At 35.7% G+C, this 16565-nt stretch overlaps 1 protein-coding gene across 1 annotated transcript in view; it reads left to right on the plus strand.

Annotated features, from left to right (window-relative positions):
- The window catches only part of TBC1D5 (TBC1 domain family member 5), a 358979-nt gene that overhangs the window by 294811 nt on the left and 47603 nt on the right, over positions 1-16565 (plus strand). The window contains exons 18-20 of the mRNA XM_015810742.1: positions 2185-2274; positions 3797-3960; positions 12826-12925. Coding sequence (XP_015666228.1) covers positions 2185-2274; positions 3797-3960; positions 12826-12925 — 354 coding nt within the window. The remainder of the gene's footprint in view (positions 1-2184; positions 2275-3796; positions 3961-12825; positions 12926-16565) is intronic.

Here is a 16565-nt window from a genome sequence, read left to right on the forward strand (position 1 = left end):
AAATCATTCTTGTTGTTATTTGCAGCTTCACATTTCGTACTTTCTCTGTCTTGTCAGATAAAATTTCTTACACATTTGTCATTCCTTGATTTACATCTTTCAGACATAGTCTTTCCATAGAAGCAGACATCATTACTCAGTCAATACCGTAGTTATTTCTGGTCTTATTCTTCAAAGATCTTTAATATTTCTGCTGTTATAACATTTTGTATCATTTTGTAAGTCTGAATATTAACTGACATTAAGAACAGAGTTGTATTTTTTCTTCAGCATAAAATCTTTAGTCCCCTTTAGAGTCACGTTCTTAAAATCATCACTTATCTTTTCTTATGTCTTACAATAGCCAGGATAGCCAAAATAAGTCTGTTTCCCGTGACAAGTTGATTATTTTTATAAATTCCAATATCTTATAATAAATGTCAATATTTCCAAAAATTAGAAAGAAGTGTGCGAACTTAGTGCCTTTCAAAAGGCCCTGCTGCAGTTATGAGCCAGATAGCTGATACCAGTGCTCACACCCACAGAAAACCACTGTCCTATGATCTCTTTGTAAGGAGCAACCATCTGGAACACATTAAGGCAATCTTCCCTCCTTTCCTTAACTCCTTAACAAACCAGTCTACTCACTGTTTCCTTGGTTTTTACCATGATTGTCAGCTCTGCTTTCGCATAGCTATCTTCAACTCGCTCTGTCTTCCCTGGAAATCTTATAACATATTTGCCTAACAGTATAGAAATTGGTCTGTTTATAATCAATAAGACTAAAATTGTAGAAAACGTTGTCTAGGTGATCAAATCAATCCATTCTGTGTAGCCTCAACAAATGTCTATCCAGATTCTGTTTGTACAGCCAATGAAGAAGAGTTCAATAGCTCTATGGATGATTAGTCCTACTATTGTAATATTATATAACATTCTGTCGGATTAAGTTACAGTAAATGTGAAACATAACAAATAAATAAAAAGAATAAACATAATCAGAGTGGGAGGATAAAAGGTCAAGTAGTGGTTGAGCATGTACAATCAAATTTTGTATGCTGCTTTGTATTACAAAGGAATAGTGTTTCAATTATGTCAGGACCATTACCTTAACATTTCTACTTCCCCCACTGCACAGATACTCATTTTACATTACATTTCCATTCTAGCTACAAATGAAGGAATATGATTAATATTCTATCATTCGTATGACTGAAATTTTTCCAATTCCATTTATGAGATATACATTTTATTTCTCTGATAGCTTGTTCAAATGGGGTAAAAATGGCAAAATCAAGTGACTGCACAGTTCATATTTATTCTGAGATAATTATTTCTTATTCAAGCAGAATACATCTCACTGTCAACCAAGTTGACAACAATCCTTACCTTTATTTGAGTACTTTCAAAACATTTTCTCACAAGTCTTAGAAAACAGGTTATACTTTCGTCACGGTGATCCTTCCTTTTGTCCTCATTTATATAAGGTTAAATAAACTTCACCATCTCCTGGAAAGCAGAGTAGGGTTTGCACTAGTATGTTGGATATGAGTTTTCATAAGCAAATCCATAACATTTACTTTGTTTAAAATATAATTTGATTTCTAGTCGTATTTTATTTTTAATTTCAGCTTAGCATCATAAAATAATTAGAACTTTTTATTTATTGTGAATAGTCTGTAAACCAGGCTATTAAAACTGAACATAACATTCCCTTATCCACCAAAACTCCATGGATCAATGACTCAAAATATTATATATATTTTAAAAAATGATGCAAAATTAAATGCTATATGATATGTTTGTTGTTATACTTTAAATAATGGAACTCAGCATAATATTTTGAAATTTTTCTGTAATGGGCCTAGCTTAACTGTAGATACATAAAACTATATTTTTTGGGTACTTCTGAAAGTATTCCTGGAGATGTAAAGGCATTTGTAGAAAACTATGCTACTCTGCTTTTGGAGTTACTTATTCTTAGACCACTAGCATTTGAATGATCACTATCAAGTTTCTAAACTCCATTGGAATGTTGCTATTAATAGCATTATGTCAAAATTACTTATAAAATACAGGAAGAGCCAAAGGCAATATATGTGTAATACATGCATAGAACTAAGCAGAAAATTAGGGTATTGGAATTTGGAAACTTTGACCATTTGTTCTACTGTAAAGATTTCTTTAACTTTATTTAATTACTAGGAGAAGTAGTTAAAGGCAGTGATGTTCCAATATCAGTTCCTGTCCAGAATCTAAGCAACTTCCACGGAACAGTTACTACAGTAACACATGGTACGTTTTGCCTATAATATTGTTATTTGGTAGCCCAAATATGGTACATGTGGTTTGAAATTTTTAAATATGTACTATATTTCACAGATCCACTAAGTGGCACTGTTGTTTAGAGAAAAAAATTGCATCTTTCTTGCATAAGAACCAAGAGCGCTTTTTAAGAAAATAGGAGTAAATATAATCTTATTGTAATAAAACCAAAATATCTTTAAAAATTAAATAAATAAAAATATTGTGCATTTTAAAAGTAGAGAAGTTGAATAAATTATAAATGTGGAACCTTGTTGGTTATTATCTCATAAACACGTAGGTGAATAGCCACATCTTCAATAACTGAGAAAGCTCTTATCTGGGCCATAACATCCAGGTAATTGCAATGTACAAGTTCCATGGTATTTAGGGAAGTGATTTTTAAAAAATACTTAAGTCTTCAGCCATTTAGGACTTTATAAACTAATATCACCACTTAATATTGGATGGTATAATTCTCAAACAACCAGCTCAATTTTTGGGACTGAAGTGATATCCCATTTAGCTCTCCCATTTAAGATTTATGCAGCTTTTTTCTAACCTGCATTCTTTGAAGTATATTTTCTCAGATTAGGAGTCCAAAAATAGAGCCACTAGAGGTTGAAAAAACATTCCAGAAGAAGGCAGTAGCAAATCATTTATCTGTACTACTAGGAAATATGTAAATATGTTTATGTGAAATCACAAGGAATTGAACTCAAAATTGCACTGACTTATTGTTCCTATCCTTGATATATTGCTAAGTTCTGCTGTTTTTGCTTATAGCAAATCTCTACCCTTTCATGTGAAATTTCCTCATTTCACATACAAAAATATGAAGGATAATTCTGTCAATTAAATTATTATTAAAGGGTCATTCTGTTGAGCAAAATGTACCCCTTTGATTCAAGAGATTATTTCCATGTAACAACATTCTGGTAGCTAAATATTCCATTAAACAGTCCAATTGCCTTTTGAAGAAAAAAGCATATTTGAGACAAAACCACAGGGGCTTCTTCTGGCAGTCTCTGAGAATCTGACACAATGGATGGATGGATGGATGGATGGATGGATGGATGGATGGATGGATGGATGGATGGATGGATGGATGGATAGATAGATAGATAGATAGGCAGATAGATAGGCAGATAGATAGGCAGATAGATAGGCAGATAGATAGGCAAATAGGCAGGCAGGCAGACAGATGCACACACACGCAGGCAGGCAGGCATACACATACTTATATGTACCTACATAAAATATATATTGACTGGGTTTGCTTAGTGCCAGTATGTTCTTATGTACAAGATATGTTTTGTTGCTCACTTTGTGACTAAATATGTGTTGCAAATAGTTTTATACAGTCCTGCATGTCCCTTGCAGTAGCACTTTGTATTATATCAATAAATAAATTCATGATATGCAAATCTGCTTTTGAAAAATCACCATTCAGTTACTGAGAAGCATGATGATGATGATGATGATTTCTGGCTCCTCTCTATTTGCTTTTCAGGGCAAAGTACAAAAAATGGGAGTCCTTCTCCAAGCATTGAAAGTTTTTCTGGAGGACGTGAATCCACTGAATCTCCTCCTTTGTCTGCAACCAAGAAGGAATCTTTTTTCAGTACAATTTCCCATTCACGTTCTCATAGCAGAAATATGAGCAAAAAAGAATCTGTAAGTGTTTCTTGAGAGATACATTTCACTAATTCAAGTTGTCTTATTTATATTGGTTCACATTTTTACTTCAGATTTACATAGATTAAAATAACTTATAAAATAACTTATAATAAAATAATAAAATAACAGAAACCAAACCATAACTTTCTGTAAAATCTTAATACATTTGTTACATTTTCAGAAGTATAAATGTCTTGATATTTCTTATTCCATTTAAATAAAGACAGCTTCATTTTTCCTTGGAATATCTTAGAAGACAACCTGGAAAGCAACTGGCAGCAGATGTAGCTTTTAAGATAGGGCCACCCATGCCTTAACATTCTAAGCCAGCAATATTTCTCAACAATCCCCAGAGATCACTCCACAAAGAATACATACACTGATATGATACTATTTTAATGTTATCAGATTATATCATTAAAATGATATCATCTTCATTTTAATAATTCCTTCAGTATGCAGAAAGGTGATTCTGTCACCTGAGTTCAAACTGAATTTCAAGTGTAGATAGGTAGATTTAGTAATGAAACTAGACTAATTTGACAAATATGGCATAATTTGCTGTAAATTTATTTTGGAGATAAATACTCTTGAAAATTTCATTGCCACCATTCCTAAATAGTAAGAGGATTTGAGTTTAAATTAATGCTATCATTTCTCCAATCGGTTATCAAGCCTTTTCCTAGCATAATATCTCATTACATGCAGTTTCTCATTTAGTCAGAGATTAAGTTGATTATGAACAATTAAACAATTAAAATTTAACAATGGCACGGTGTGACCAGATAGTATACTTTTTATCTTTACAATAAAACTCTTTATATAATTACAGAATTATTATTCTCTCACAAGAATTTCCAGAGTCTGAATTTTCTTTTGCTTTACTTTTTTCATTTCATTTCATTTTCCTCTCCTTTTTTTAGTTCTCACTATTGAGTATGTTTCTTTGTTCTCTATCCACACACACATATCAAGTTTGTTTAGCTTTTAGCTTTCTAAATTTCTTATAAAATGTAATCAGTTAGCTTGTTGTATGTTGTGGCTAATTTTTTTTAAAAAAATATTCTAAGATGAAGATGAGAAGGATAATAGCAATACAGCCCTGCTACATGGGTAAATATCTTTAGGCATAAGACAGTGCTGTGGGAATTAGGTGTTTAACAGAGTGATAGCATGGGGGGAAATCTGCTTTTGTGTCTAGGCAGATTGTTTTGGCATTGCAGTGCCCTATAGCAGACATGTCAAACTCAAGGCCTGCGAGCCAGATCCAGGCCATGATGTGTTTAGATGTGGAGCGCAAGCACACTAGTAGGTGGAGTATGTAGCAGTGGGCAGATGAGCTGAAGTGGCAGCAGTGCCAGAGAGGCCTAGGAGAGAAAGTCAGCTGGAGCTGCAGTTTTTCTGGGACCCTGCTGAAGCCCCGGTGTGCGTGGCTCTAGCTGATCAGGGCTTCTGACAGCCTCGGGGGTAGCCGGTAGCCGGCAGCCACAGGCAGTCTTCAGGCAGAAAGTCAGCTGGAGCTGTGGGGCTGTCAGGACTTGATGGAGACCCCAGAATCAGCACCTGCAACTCCAGCTGATAAGTTCTGCGTAAAAAGGCCATCTAGGCAGTGAGTGAACACATGGGGAAGGAGAGGGGAGGATATAAAAGGGGTTTTGGCAGGAAGGAGGAGGGAGAGGAGATGCTTTTGTGGGGGAAGCCTGAGGGAGAGAAAAGGATAGGAGAGGAGGGACTTTTGTGGGACAAGCCTGAGGGAGAGAAAAGGATAGGATAGGAGAGGCTTCTGTGGGGAAAGGCTTAAAGAGAGAGTTTGAATAGAAGAGAGGCAAGCAGAGGAATCAAGCAGAGTTTGAATAGAAGAGAGGCAAGCTGTGGAAGAAGAGCCCAGCAGGCAGTGCAGGAGAGAGGAAATAAGAAGAGCTGACCAGCCACTTGAATACCATCCTATTATATGACCATCTGCTGGAAAAGACTGACCACCACTCCTTCACATGACTCACCTGCTGGCCCTTTAAGGGCTACCATAATGGTGATGAGGTCATCAACAAAATTGAGTTTAACACCCCTGCCCTATAGTGATTCCTGAGGGGGGAAGTCGAAACAGTTTATTCCAGGATGTGATGGGTCTGTAGATATTTTATCAGCCTTCTCTCTGGCTTGTACAGTATAAAGGTCCTCAGTGAAAGGCAGGCTGGTTACAATTGTTTTTTTCTTCAATCCTAATTATCCATTGAAGTCTGTACCTTCCTGTTTGGTTGTTGTGCCAAACCAGAGTTATAGAGGTACAAATTGACAGACTCGATAATTCCTCTGTAGAACTGTATCAAGCAGATCCTTGAACTATATCAGCAGAATCTTTTCATGTGCTTGCTTGAAATCTCTTGGAGAAATAGTTTCATTTGGAGCTGAACCAAAGATGCTTTTGTAAAAGGCAAAGATTTTCTTTGTTTTTGCTTGAAAATATTTTCCTTCTCATCCAAGAAGGTTCTGGAAGAAGTTGGAGCTGAAATGTTTCTCTCAAAGCGAAGGGAAAGGGGATTTCAATATTTTTCCTCTCTTTTAGATCCACCATATTTTGTTCATTAGTAGTTTTCATTCTGTCAGAACAGACCACTGTTCTGTTTTCTCTGCCTGGTGTACTACTTTTTTAACAGCACTTACAAAATGAGTTCCTTCTACTGCCTCATCTGAAGCTTTTACTGATGCCATCTTAGCCATTTCAATGTTTTCTTAATCGTTTCTTCTAAACGCTTATTTTTGTATAGTGTCTTTCTGCAGCCTCTTCTGGTATTAACATTGCCTCTTCAATGCTATATCAGCTACTGCTCTGTTAACTGCAGTGTTAACAAAACTTCTGCTTCCTCTGGCTACCTCTCATACTTTCCTCTGGGAAAGTATGAATGACATAGGTAATTTCCAAATGAATTTATTGTTACCTTTGTTTAGTATAAGATACAGGATTTGATTTATTGTTTTTTAATCCAACCTTTATTATCTTATAAGTAACTAAAGGCAGTGAAGATAATATACTGCTTTCTTCTCCTGTTTTCCCCTCAACAACCCCTGTGAGATGGATTGGACTCAGAAAGTCACCCAGTTAGCTTTCATGCCTAAAACAAGACTAGGACTCACAGGCTTCTATTTTCTAGGCCAACTTCTCCCTATAACAAATTATATTTACTGATAGTCTGTCTCAAATAGCTTTTTTTATTCTCTCCATTTCATTTATACTCTGACATCTGGTAAATTAAAATATTTATTTCTTAGACTTTTTACCATTACATAATAGATAAGGGAAATGACTTTTTAATCCACCAATTTTGAATTTACAAGAGACATGGAGGAACCTGAATCTACCATTCGTAAACATTTCTCATTACCATCAGTCATGCCACCTATTAAGTTATCCTTTAATTTATCACATTTAGTTATTAAAAATCCACATTAGTGCATTTCTTTTTTAACTTCCTTGTGGTTTTGATACTCCCCTGACATATTAGTCAGTCCTTATGTGCCATATTTTTTGCCACACTTAACAATAGTTTACATTTTCAATTCTTTTCCTGTAAAGATTCTGTGGTATACTAGCTTTTCAGAGTGTTTTGTTTTTGTCTTTGATCTGAAAAAAGATCTGCTCTGTGCAATACCAATGAATCACAACTGCTCAAATTACTATATCTGGCCCTTTATCTTTTAGTTTTATCTTTAACTCAAGAAATAAATGAGAATAAAATTTAAGAAAACATTTCCATATTATGTTGATTATAGTACATGTACTCCTATTTTTATCCAAGGAATACTATGAAGTCATTGGAAAAATATTATAGATATGTGGGATTCTTAGTAAACTCAAATCTATTAATAGGTAAGATATCTACAGTTAATGTAATACCACTGAATCATGCCTATAAATATAACCACAAATTGCAATCTGATCCTTCTTTTGTTTCTATAAAGTGCAAAGCATGGCTTGACTGATCCAGTAAATACACAGAATAGAGTCATAATTATCATTATAGGTATAAACTATGTGGTTGCTGTAAATGTTCTTGATTCAGTGAATGTCACAAATCAGAAATGATCTAAACTATTGTGATAGAAAAACTTATTATTTGTCTATAATATCTGACTAGTGATTTTCAAAACTTGTAATGTTATATAAGACAACAGCTAGATGAGGAAGAGTTTCTAGATTGTATTTTGTATATGCTGAATTATTTTGGTCTGAATAATAAGATTTGGCCAGGAATGAACTATCCCTTTCTAGATAAGAACTAATGGTGAAAAGTTGCCCCAAATAAGATTATTGGCAGAGGTTCTTGTCCATAGCCGTGAGTACTATTGGAACAGAGACTCCTGGGATTTGCGCATTTGGATTCCTATAATAGGATTAATATACAATTGAGTGTACCATTGTTTAATCTCTAAAGATGAGAGCTAATGTAGAGCCCCACCTGAGAAAAGTGGACAGTAATATGATGAGGAAGGTTTAGTAATGCAATGGAGTATGGAAGGTAGAATGACCTAAGTAAAGATATGTATTTATGGCTCAGGCAGTAAAGACGAACTTACTATTTATTACCCTTTATCCCAATATTTAAGGGACAAATACCTTGTGGGTTTTACTTAGTTGCAAGCATACTGATCTAACTTGCAGAAGACTTTATGCTTTTTAATACAGATTCGAAGTTCCAAAGAGAGGCTTCATCTTCCTGTTGTTAATATCTGAAAGCAAAGAAATTGTTCAACAGATGCACCCTCATTGCTATAATGTGAAATGGCTTATGATTAAATAGCAATAGATACAGTTTTAACTAGTATTTTATGACTGCATATCTGAGTAAACTGTTACAGATTTTTGGATTGTGTGGGTTACTATTACAAGTTATTTTTTAATTTTTTGTATAATTAGGATTTATTTATTTATGTTTAATTAATCTTGGGAAGTGATTGCATTATGTAGAGTCCTGAGGGTTTTAGATGTGGTCAAAATAAACATAGTATTAATAGAATTTCAACCATGTGATAACATACTGATTTTTTTTAAATTTGATTATTATATCTTATGCTCCAAGAGATGTGCAAAAGTGCTAAAAATTAAAATGCTTTCAGAAGTAGAAGTGTTAATAATTTATTTTTATCAGTTAACAAAATGGAAAGTAAATGAACAGAAAAAATCCAAATAAAATCAATATTTGGTGTGACCATTCTTTGCCTCCAAAACAGCACCAATTCTTCTAGGTACACTTGCACACAGTTTTGAAGGAACCCGGCAACGTTCCTTCAAAGTTGTTCCAACATCTTGGAGAACTAACCATAGATTAGTTAGTTAGTGGATGTAGGCTGGTTGAAATCTTTCTATCCCTTCATGTAATCCCAGACAGACTCAATGAAGTTGAGATCAGGGCTTTATGGGGGCCAAACCATCTCTTCCAAGACTTATTTATTTTTCTTTGCACTGAAGATAGTTCTTCATGATATTGGCCGTATGTTTGGGGTCATTGTCCTGCTGCAGAATAAATTTGGGGCCAATCACTTGTCTCCCTGATGGTATGGCATGATAGATAAATATCTGCCTGTATTTCTCAGTACTAAGGATACCATTAATCCTGACTTAATCTCCAACTTCATTTGCAGAAATGCAGCCCCAAACATGCAAAGAACCTCCACCATGCTTCACTATTGCTTGCAGACACTCATTATTATTGTGCCATTGTACCATTCTCCAGCCCATGCCTCCTGTTACAGCCAAATATTTCAGATTTTGACTCATCAGTCCAGAGCACTTGCTGCCATTTTTCTACATCCCAGTTCCTATGTTTTCATGCATAGTTGAGTCGTGTAGTCTTCCTTCTATGTCAGAGATATGGCTTTTTTTGCCACAATTCTTCCATAAAGACCACTTTTGGCCAGACTTCTCTGGACTGTAGATGAATGTACCTGCGTCCCAGTGGTTTCCACTAGTTCTGTGGTGATGGCACTGCTGGACATTTTTGATTGTCGAAGGGAAGTAAATATGATGTATTTTTCATCTGCATTGAGTGTCCTTGGCCCACCACTGTGTCTCTGGTCCTCAATGCTGCCTGTTTTTTGGTGCTTCTTCAAAAGACCTTGAATAGCACATCTTGAAACTCCAGCCTGCTTTGAAAACTTTGCCTAAACTACAACAGAAAAAGCTGTGCTTAAAATTGGGTGAGGGATAGTATGCAAATGTAAGAATTGGTGCTGTTTTGAAGGCAAAGGGTGGTCACACCAAATATGGATTTGATTTGGATTTCTTTTCTATTCATTTAATTTCCATTTTTTAATTGATAAAAATAAACTATTAACATTTCTATTTCTGAAAGCATTCTTAATTTACAGCATTTTTGCACAACTGCCTAACAGTTTTGCACAGTACTATATGTTGGGGGAAACTGTCAGGTGTGGAATAACTGATGATAATCTAATTTGCATTTTATATTACTATTTGTTAGCTCAAGATCAGGAATGCAAAATTTTCAGGGATTCACTTTGTCGTTTTAAGGGGTAATGTCAGGCACAAACAATCAAATCCGTACATGAAGAGTTCAATTAACTATTTTATTATTCATGCCTATAATACAAGAATCTTCTCAGACTGGCAGTTTATACCTGGCCACACTAGATAAAGTTCAGTGTCATTCAAGGGGTAATCCAATCTTGCCCTTTTGTGTCTACATAGTGATTCCAGACTAATTCCCCACTTGACTTCTGGCTTGCTCAGCCTCTCTTCAACATACAATAACAGAAACTTGAAAACTCTTCAGAATTTCTGTCTATTACATTTTATACTAAATGAAGACAGGTTTACATTTCATCATAACATCTTATGGCATGCTGCAAATGCTCTTTATGCCTTGCCCCAGTTGGTCTATATCAGTGGTCCCAAACTTTTTGGTGGCATGGATTGGTCCCAGGGAGAAAGACTGTTCCACAGACCAGAAAATCTTTGTATCTAACATAGTTTCTTGATATGGAAGCACATCTGTTGCTGACCAAGGGGTCCTTAGCCAAATGAATTTAGCACATGAATTATAGCTGTACCTGTAGTAGGAGCAATTTGCCCAGTAACTCATGATTTTATCACCATTGTTGGCATATGCAATGTGCTGTAAATGGGACTTTCTTGTGAAAATATTAAACCTGTGCTACACATTGCCTTCCAATAGGCTTCTGGATGCAATTCAGAGAGCTAGCTTTTGATCTATTCAGTATGTCTTGTACTTAGATTTCCATACAGAATCATGCTATCAATTTGATTGCCCCAGGAAAAAACCACTGATAGTACCCCACTACAGTACCCCAATAATGAAAAGATGGATAAAAGCTTTGATGCTTGGAGATTCAACTTTTCAAATGGTTGTGTTTTGGAATATTTTCAAACTGAGGTTGGACCTGCCCCCCCTGTGGCTTCTTTTCAGAAAATGTTAAAGACAAAACTCGGGTGAAAAACATTTGTATTCTTAAGTATATGATATCTAGGATTGTACATTGTTGCTGGATTTTTTAGATTTTTCTCTTATGATACAATTGATACTTCTTTCAATTTGTTTTTAATTTAGCTTACCAGGGGCATTTCATTTTTTATTTTACCAGGAATCTTCTATATTATATCTTTCATTGTTAACTGCTGGAAGTCCTAACAGAAATTAGAACAGTATGCAAGGTGGATAAATGAACTCTGCTAAAACACAAAGCTTCAGTTCATAAGCCCCTTGGATTTAAGTCTTATTTAAATCAATAGGATATGTTATGATAGAAACAAAGATTTCAGGGGAATCCAAAGATTTTTATCTTTGTTTTGACCAAATCCAAAGAACTATTCCAAAAATCTTGATGTTATTTAAGAAAAAATGGCATGTTATTATCTTTATGTTGCTCTTAAAGGAAATATGTAGCAGCATCTTAGTATTTCAAGTGCATAAGAAAAAAGAACACATTGTTTTAACTCATTCTGACTTTGAATTTCTGCTGCTGTTTTTTTTAAAATATAAGCCTATATTTATTTTTATATCTATTTGAGGAAAGAAAGCAATTGTCAAACAGAAACTAATAAACTCTGCAGGAGTGTAACAATCAGAACATATGGAAATTATCTTAGGATAATAAAATAAATTATAAAAAGTGTAATACACAAACAGAGAAATGCTTTGTATATATAAGATGTTTTAAGTGATAGGGCCTGTTTATGTTGTTTGTTAAAATTTTCCAGAAACCTTATAAAGCCACAATTGAAAAAAAATGTTCATTGCATACAATTGAAGCCACAATTGAAAAAATTTGTACATTGCATACAAATAAGGCTTTGCTAATGAGAAAACTGAATTAATGTTGCTAGATAGCTTGCACCTAATTTAGCTATGTAGCATGAACTAAATCAATTTGAATTATAATTTTTTGAATAAGCTGATTCTGAAAGCAGCTGATAAATAACAAGGAAGAGGAAGAAGAAAACACCAACACCAGCTAAAGAACTGGCAGCTGTGGCTTCACTTTATTGTGTGAACACATATTAAATAGTCTGGCTACTTTTCATAATTAATAGATGGCATTAGTCTGAGGCTCTCTGTTCTGTGTGCTCTTTCGGTCAATCATCTCCTAGTAGACCTTAGTTCTCTTGACAATAGCAGAACTCAATCTTACGTTTGTCTTTGCAATATGTTAGTAAATATTTTCTGAAAAGTTGAGATTCTGAATAGAGAATAGCGGTAAGGTTAAAATGAGACATGAGCTCTTTGAGAATATGCAGCAGAAATATAAAGCATAAACTTTTGTGTAATTTTTCCTCAACTTCAACAAGGTTTTTACTTAGTCAAGTTTTTATTTTACTTTTTATTATAGGAAGAAGAATTAGAGACTCAGATTTCATTTCTTCAAGGACAATTGAATGAGTTAGAAGCTATGTGTAAATATTGTGCAAAAATGATGAACATACATCTAGGTAAGAAGGAAGTTCATATTTTAGATATGAAATGATAATGTGTATCTTCTGGATAATGTTTATATTATCAGGTTGATAATATGTTAGGAAAGTATGCATGTAGGTGTTTATGCATACAAGCAAAGAATATAGATAGCATCAAGCACAATACTAGTAACCTTAAGTCTCGAAACATTAAACAAAGTTCAAAACATCATAAAAATTGAGAAAGCTGATCTCTAAAAACGTTCAGTCAGGTGTGACCAAGCAGATATACGAGAACAATTGTGCCTAAGGTGAGGTGCTGGAGTAGGAGTGGAGAAAGGCAGTGTCTCTGTCAGCCCTATAAAAAGAAATTGAAAACATCTATCAATCTGCCCTGGATCAGCAGGCACTTGACCGATTGTTTAAAAAAAAATTATTACATGAAATAGCACCAGATTGTATAGTTACGACTAAAGCACATTTTTGTTTCCTTTCTTTACCACATAATTTGAAATATATTTTTCCTCATTTGAAAAATTATTATGGATTATAAAATTAATATGGATTATAAACCAAACGTTCAAACTGGATTTGGCATTTTTATTAACCTATTGCAGTCTTTTAGAGACCGAGTGCCCAAACTGTAACCCAAAACCCATTTATGCATCGTCGGCTGCCGGGTAGGTGTGGCCATTGGGTGGATGTGGCCCATTGGGTGGGCGTGGCTGCAGTGGTAACGGCAGATTGGGTGGGACTAAAAAGTTCAGTCAATCAATTCCAACTTTGCAAGATCTTTTTTCCCCCCAAGAAGTTGAAATTGACTGATTGATTGAACCTTTTTTTTTTTGCATACGGCGGCAGAGGCTTAAGCGAAAAGGTTTTATAAAACCCAGATGAAGGCCTAGGACTGGGGCGACAGCTCGCGTGCCCACAGAGAGGGCTCTGAATGCAGCCTCTGGCACCCGTGCCATAGGTTCGCCACCACTGACCTATTGGGTCCTTCTCATGGATCTGGGATAGGTAGATGTGGATGTTTGATGGTATTACGGCGTGCGAATTATATAACCAAAAATCAAACAGCAGCAGTACATTCAGGGCAAGTGCGTCTATGATTCCTTGTATGTAAGAATGTCAGGCATAGTTCAGTGCAACACTTGTTTTGCAGCTGTCTTTCGCAGTACCCTTTTCAATCATGGAAACTGTCCTATCTGTAAACAAATCACTAGTTTACAAGATTACTTATCTAGGGTCTGTGATCTCTGCTCTTCAGGCAGAAATTAGGTGTCCAGTTCAGCCCTTCTATTCCACTGAGCCTCCAAGCTATCAGCCCCCTCTACCACAAAGATCCTGTAGGAGAAGGGCATTGTGGACAACCGTGGAATCTGGCAGGATGAGAGCTGTGAACCATAAACACAAAGCTTTCGCTCTTTCCCTGCACAACAGATACAACGCCCTTACTGACCTTAATAGGGAAATTAAGGTGACAGGTAAAGGTATTTGTGATGATAACTCAAATAAGCAGGGGATCGTGGACCAAGATGAAGAACTTGTTTTGGACAGGGAGAAGTGCGAATCAGGTATTACACACCAGTCATGCAAGAACAGAAAGGCATCCAAAAAGAAGCCACCTTCTGGTTGGTGATTCAATTATAAGGGATGTAAATTTAGGAAAGGACACAGAAGTTTCAAAAGAGGTCAGATGTCTCCCAGGTGCTACTGCCAGTAGGGACAAGAGGCGTATTTCTAAAATAATTAAGAATACCAGCAAGGACTGTGATGTGGACGCTATTGTACATCTTGGCACTAACGATCTGTCCCAAAAAGATGTACTCTCTGTGCAGAACGATTTCCAGAGCTTGGGGCAGGAACTTAGCAAAATAGGCTGTAGGCTAACTTTTTCAGAGGTTATACCAGTGTATAAAGATCAAAACGGAAAAGGCCAGCGTATAGCACAATTCAATATTTGGCTAAAAGAGTGGTGTAAAGGGGAAGGCTTTGGATATATTAGTCATGATGTCAGTAGTTGGTCCCATGACAAAATGTACAAAAGAGATGGTTTGCATCCATCAAAGAAAGGGACTGAATTACTTGGCTATAAATTCGCATATTTTCTAGAGGAATATTTAAACTAAACAGCGGGGACGGTGAGTTAACCGATACAGAGCATCCCTGCCCCCGGCAATCTAAAAACAATAGGGCTATCAGTGCATGTAACATAGATATGTGTGTGGACAAAAATACCAACCTTGCTGTCAAGCAAAATCACACTTCTAATAACGAGTGCCACACAAAGTGCACTAACCAAATAGGTGGTAAGACAATAGGGGAACTCAGGCACCACTCAGGTTATGTAGAAAGTAAACACAGGGTCGGTCATAAAGGACTCAAATGTCTATACACCAATGCACAGAGTATGAACAGCAAACAGGGTGAACTAGAAATTCAGGTCAATGAGGGCAGATATGATATTGTTGCCATTACAGAAACATGGTGGGATGAAACCCACAAATGGAACACACAGCTAGAGGGATTTAAATTATTTAAAAGAAACAGATCAAATAAAAGAGGAGGTGGAGTTGCTCTATATATAAGAAATAACTACATCTCCACAGAAATAGAGCACAACAATGACAAAAACTGTCTTGAATGCATTTGGGTCAATATAAAAGGGAGAAAAAATGACATTGCCATAGGTGTATACTATAGGCCATCCAACCAAACAGAGGAAATAGATGAACTTTTTGCTAGTCAGCTAACTAAGGTATGTAGAAAGTACACCACCATAGTAATGGGGGACTTTAATTACCCTGATATCAACTGGGAGACAAACTCTGCACCAAGTGGAAGATCAAACAGATTCCTGACAAACCTAGCAGACAACTTTGTCTCCCAAAAAGTAGAGAAGGGAACTAGGGGATTAGCCATTTTGGATCTAATTCTCACTAACAGCGATGAAATGATAGAAAGTGTTGACGCCACAGGAACTTTGGGATGTAGTGATCATGCAATATTGGAATTCAACATTATGGAAGCACAAGCAATAGAACATAGTCAAAGTAGAGTCTTGGACTTCAAGAGAGCTAATTTCAATAAACTCAGAGAGGGCTTGGGAAGGATTCCATGGATGAGAATCCTCCAGGGAAAAACAACACAAGAAGCTTTGGAAATTTTAAAAAGCAAGATTATAGAAGCCCAGTCTACCTCAATACCAACAAAGAGGAAAAATAACAGCTCTCAAAAGAAACCAGCATGGCTGCATAAAGAACTCTTTGACAAATTGAAAGACAAAAAGGACAAGTATAGAAAGTGGAAAGAGGGGCACATAACTAAATCAGAATATCAACAAATAGCCCGAGCCTGCAAAGATGAAGTGAGGAAAGCCAAGGCTCAAAATGAACTAAGCCTTGCGACCAAAGTCAAAAATAACAAAAAAAGCTTCTTTCAACATGTAAAAAACAAGAAAAAAGTGAAAGAAATGATTGGTCCATTAGTGGGGGAAAGTGGTAAGAAGGTGACAAGCAATAGGGAGAAAGCAGAACTATTTAACTCGTTTTTTGCATCTGTCTTTACACAAAGGGAAAAAACAGACCAACCTATCAAAAATAGTGCCATAAAAAACAGTATAGAAACACAAGTTAAGATAGGCAAGAAAATGATAAGTGAGCACCTGTCCAGC

The sequence above is a fragment of the Protobothrops mucrosquamatus genome, unplaced genomic scaffold (assembly GCF_001527695.2).
Source record: "Protobothrops mucrosquamatus isolate PMUCROS unplaced genomic scaffold, P.Mucros_1.0 scaffold18, whole genome shotgun sequence".
NCBI lineage: Eukaryota > Metazoa > Chordata > Lepidosauria > Squamata > Viperidae > Protobothrops > Protobothrops mucrosquamatus.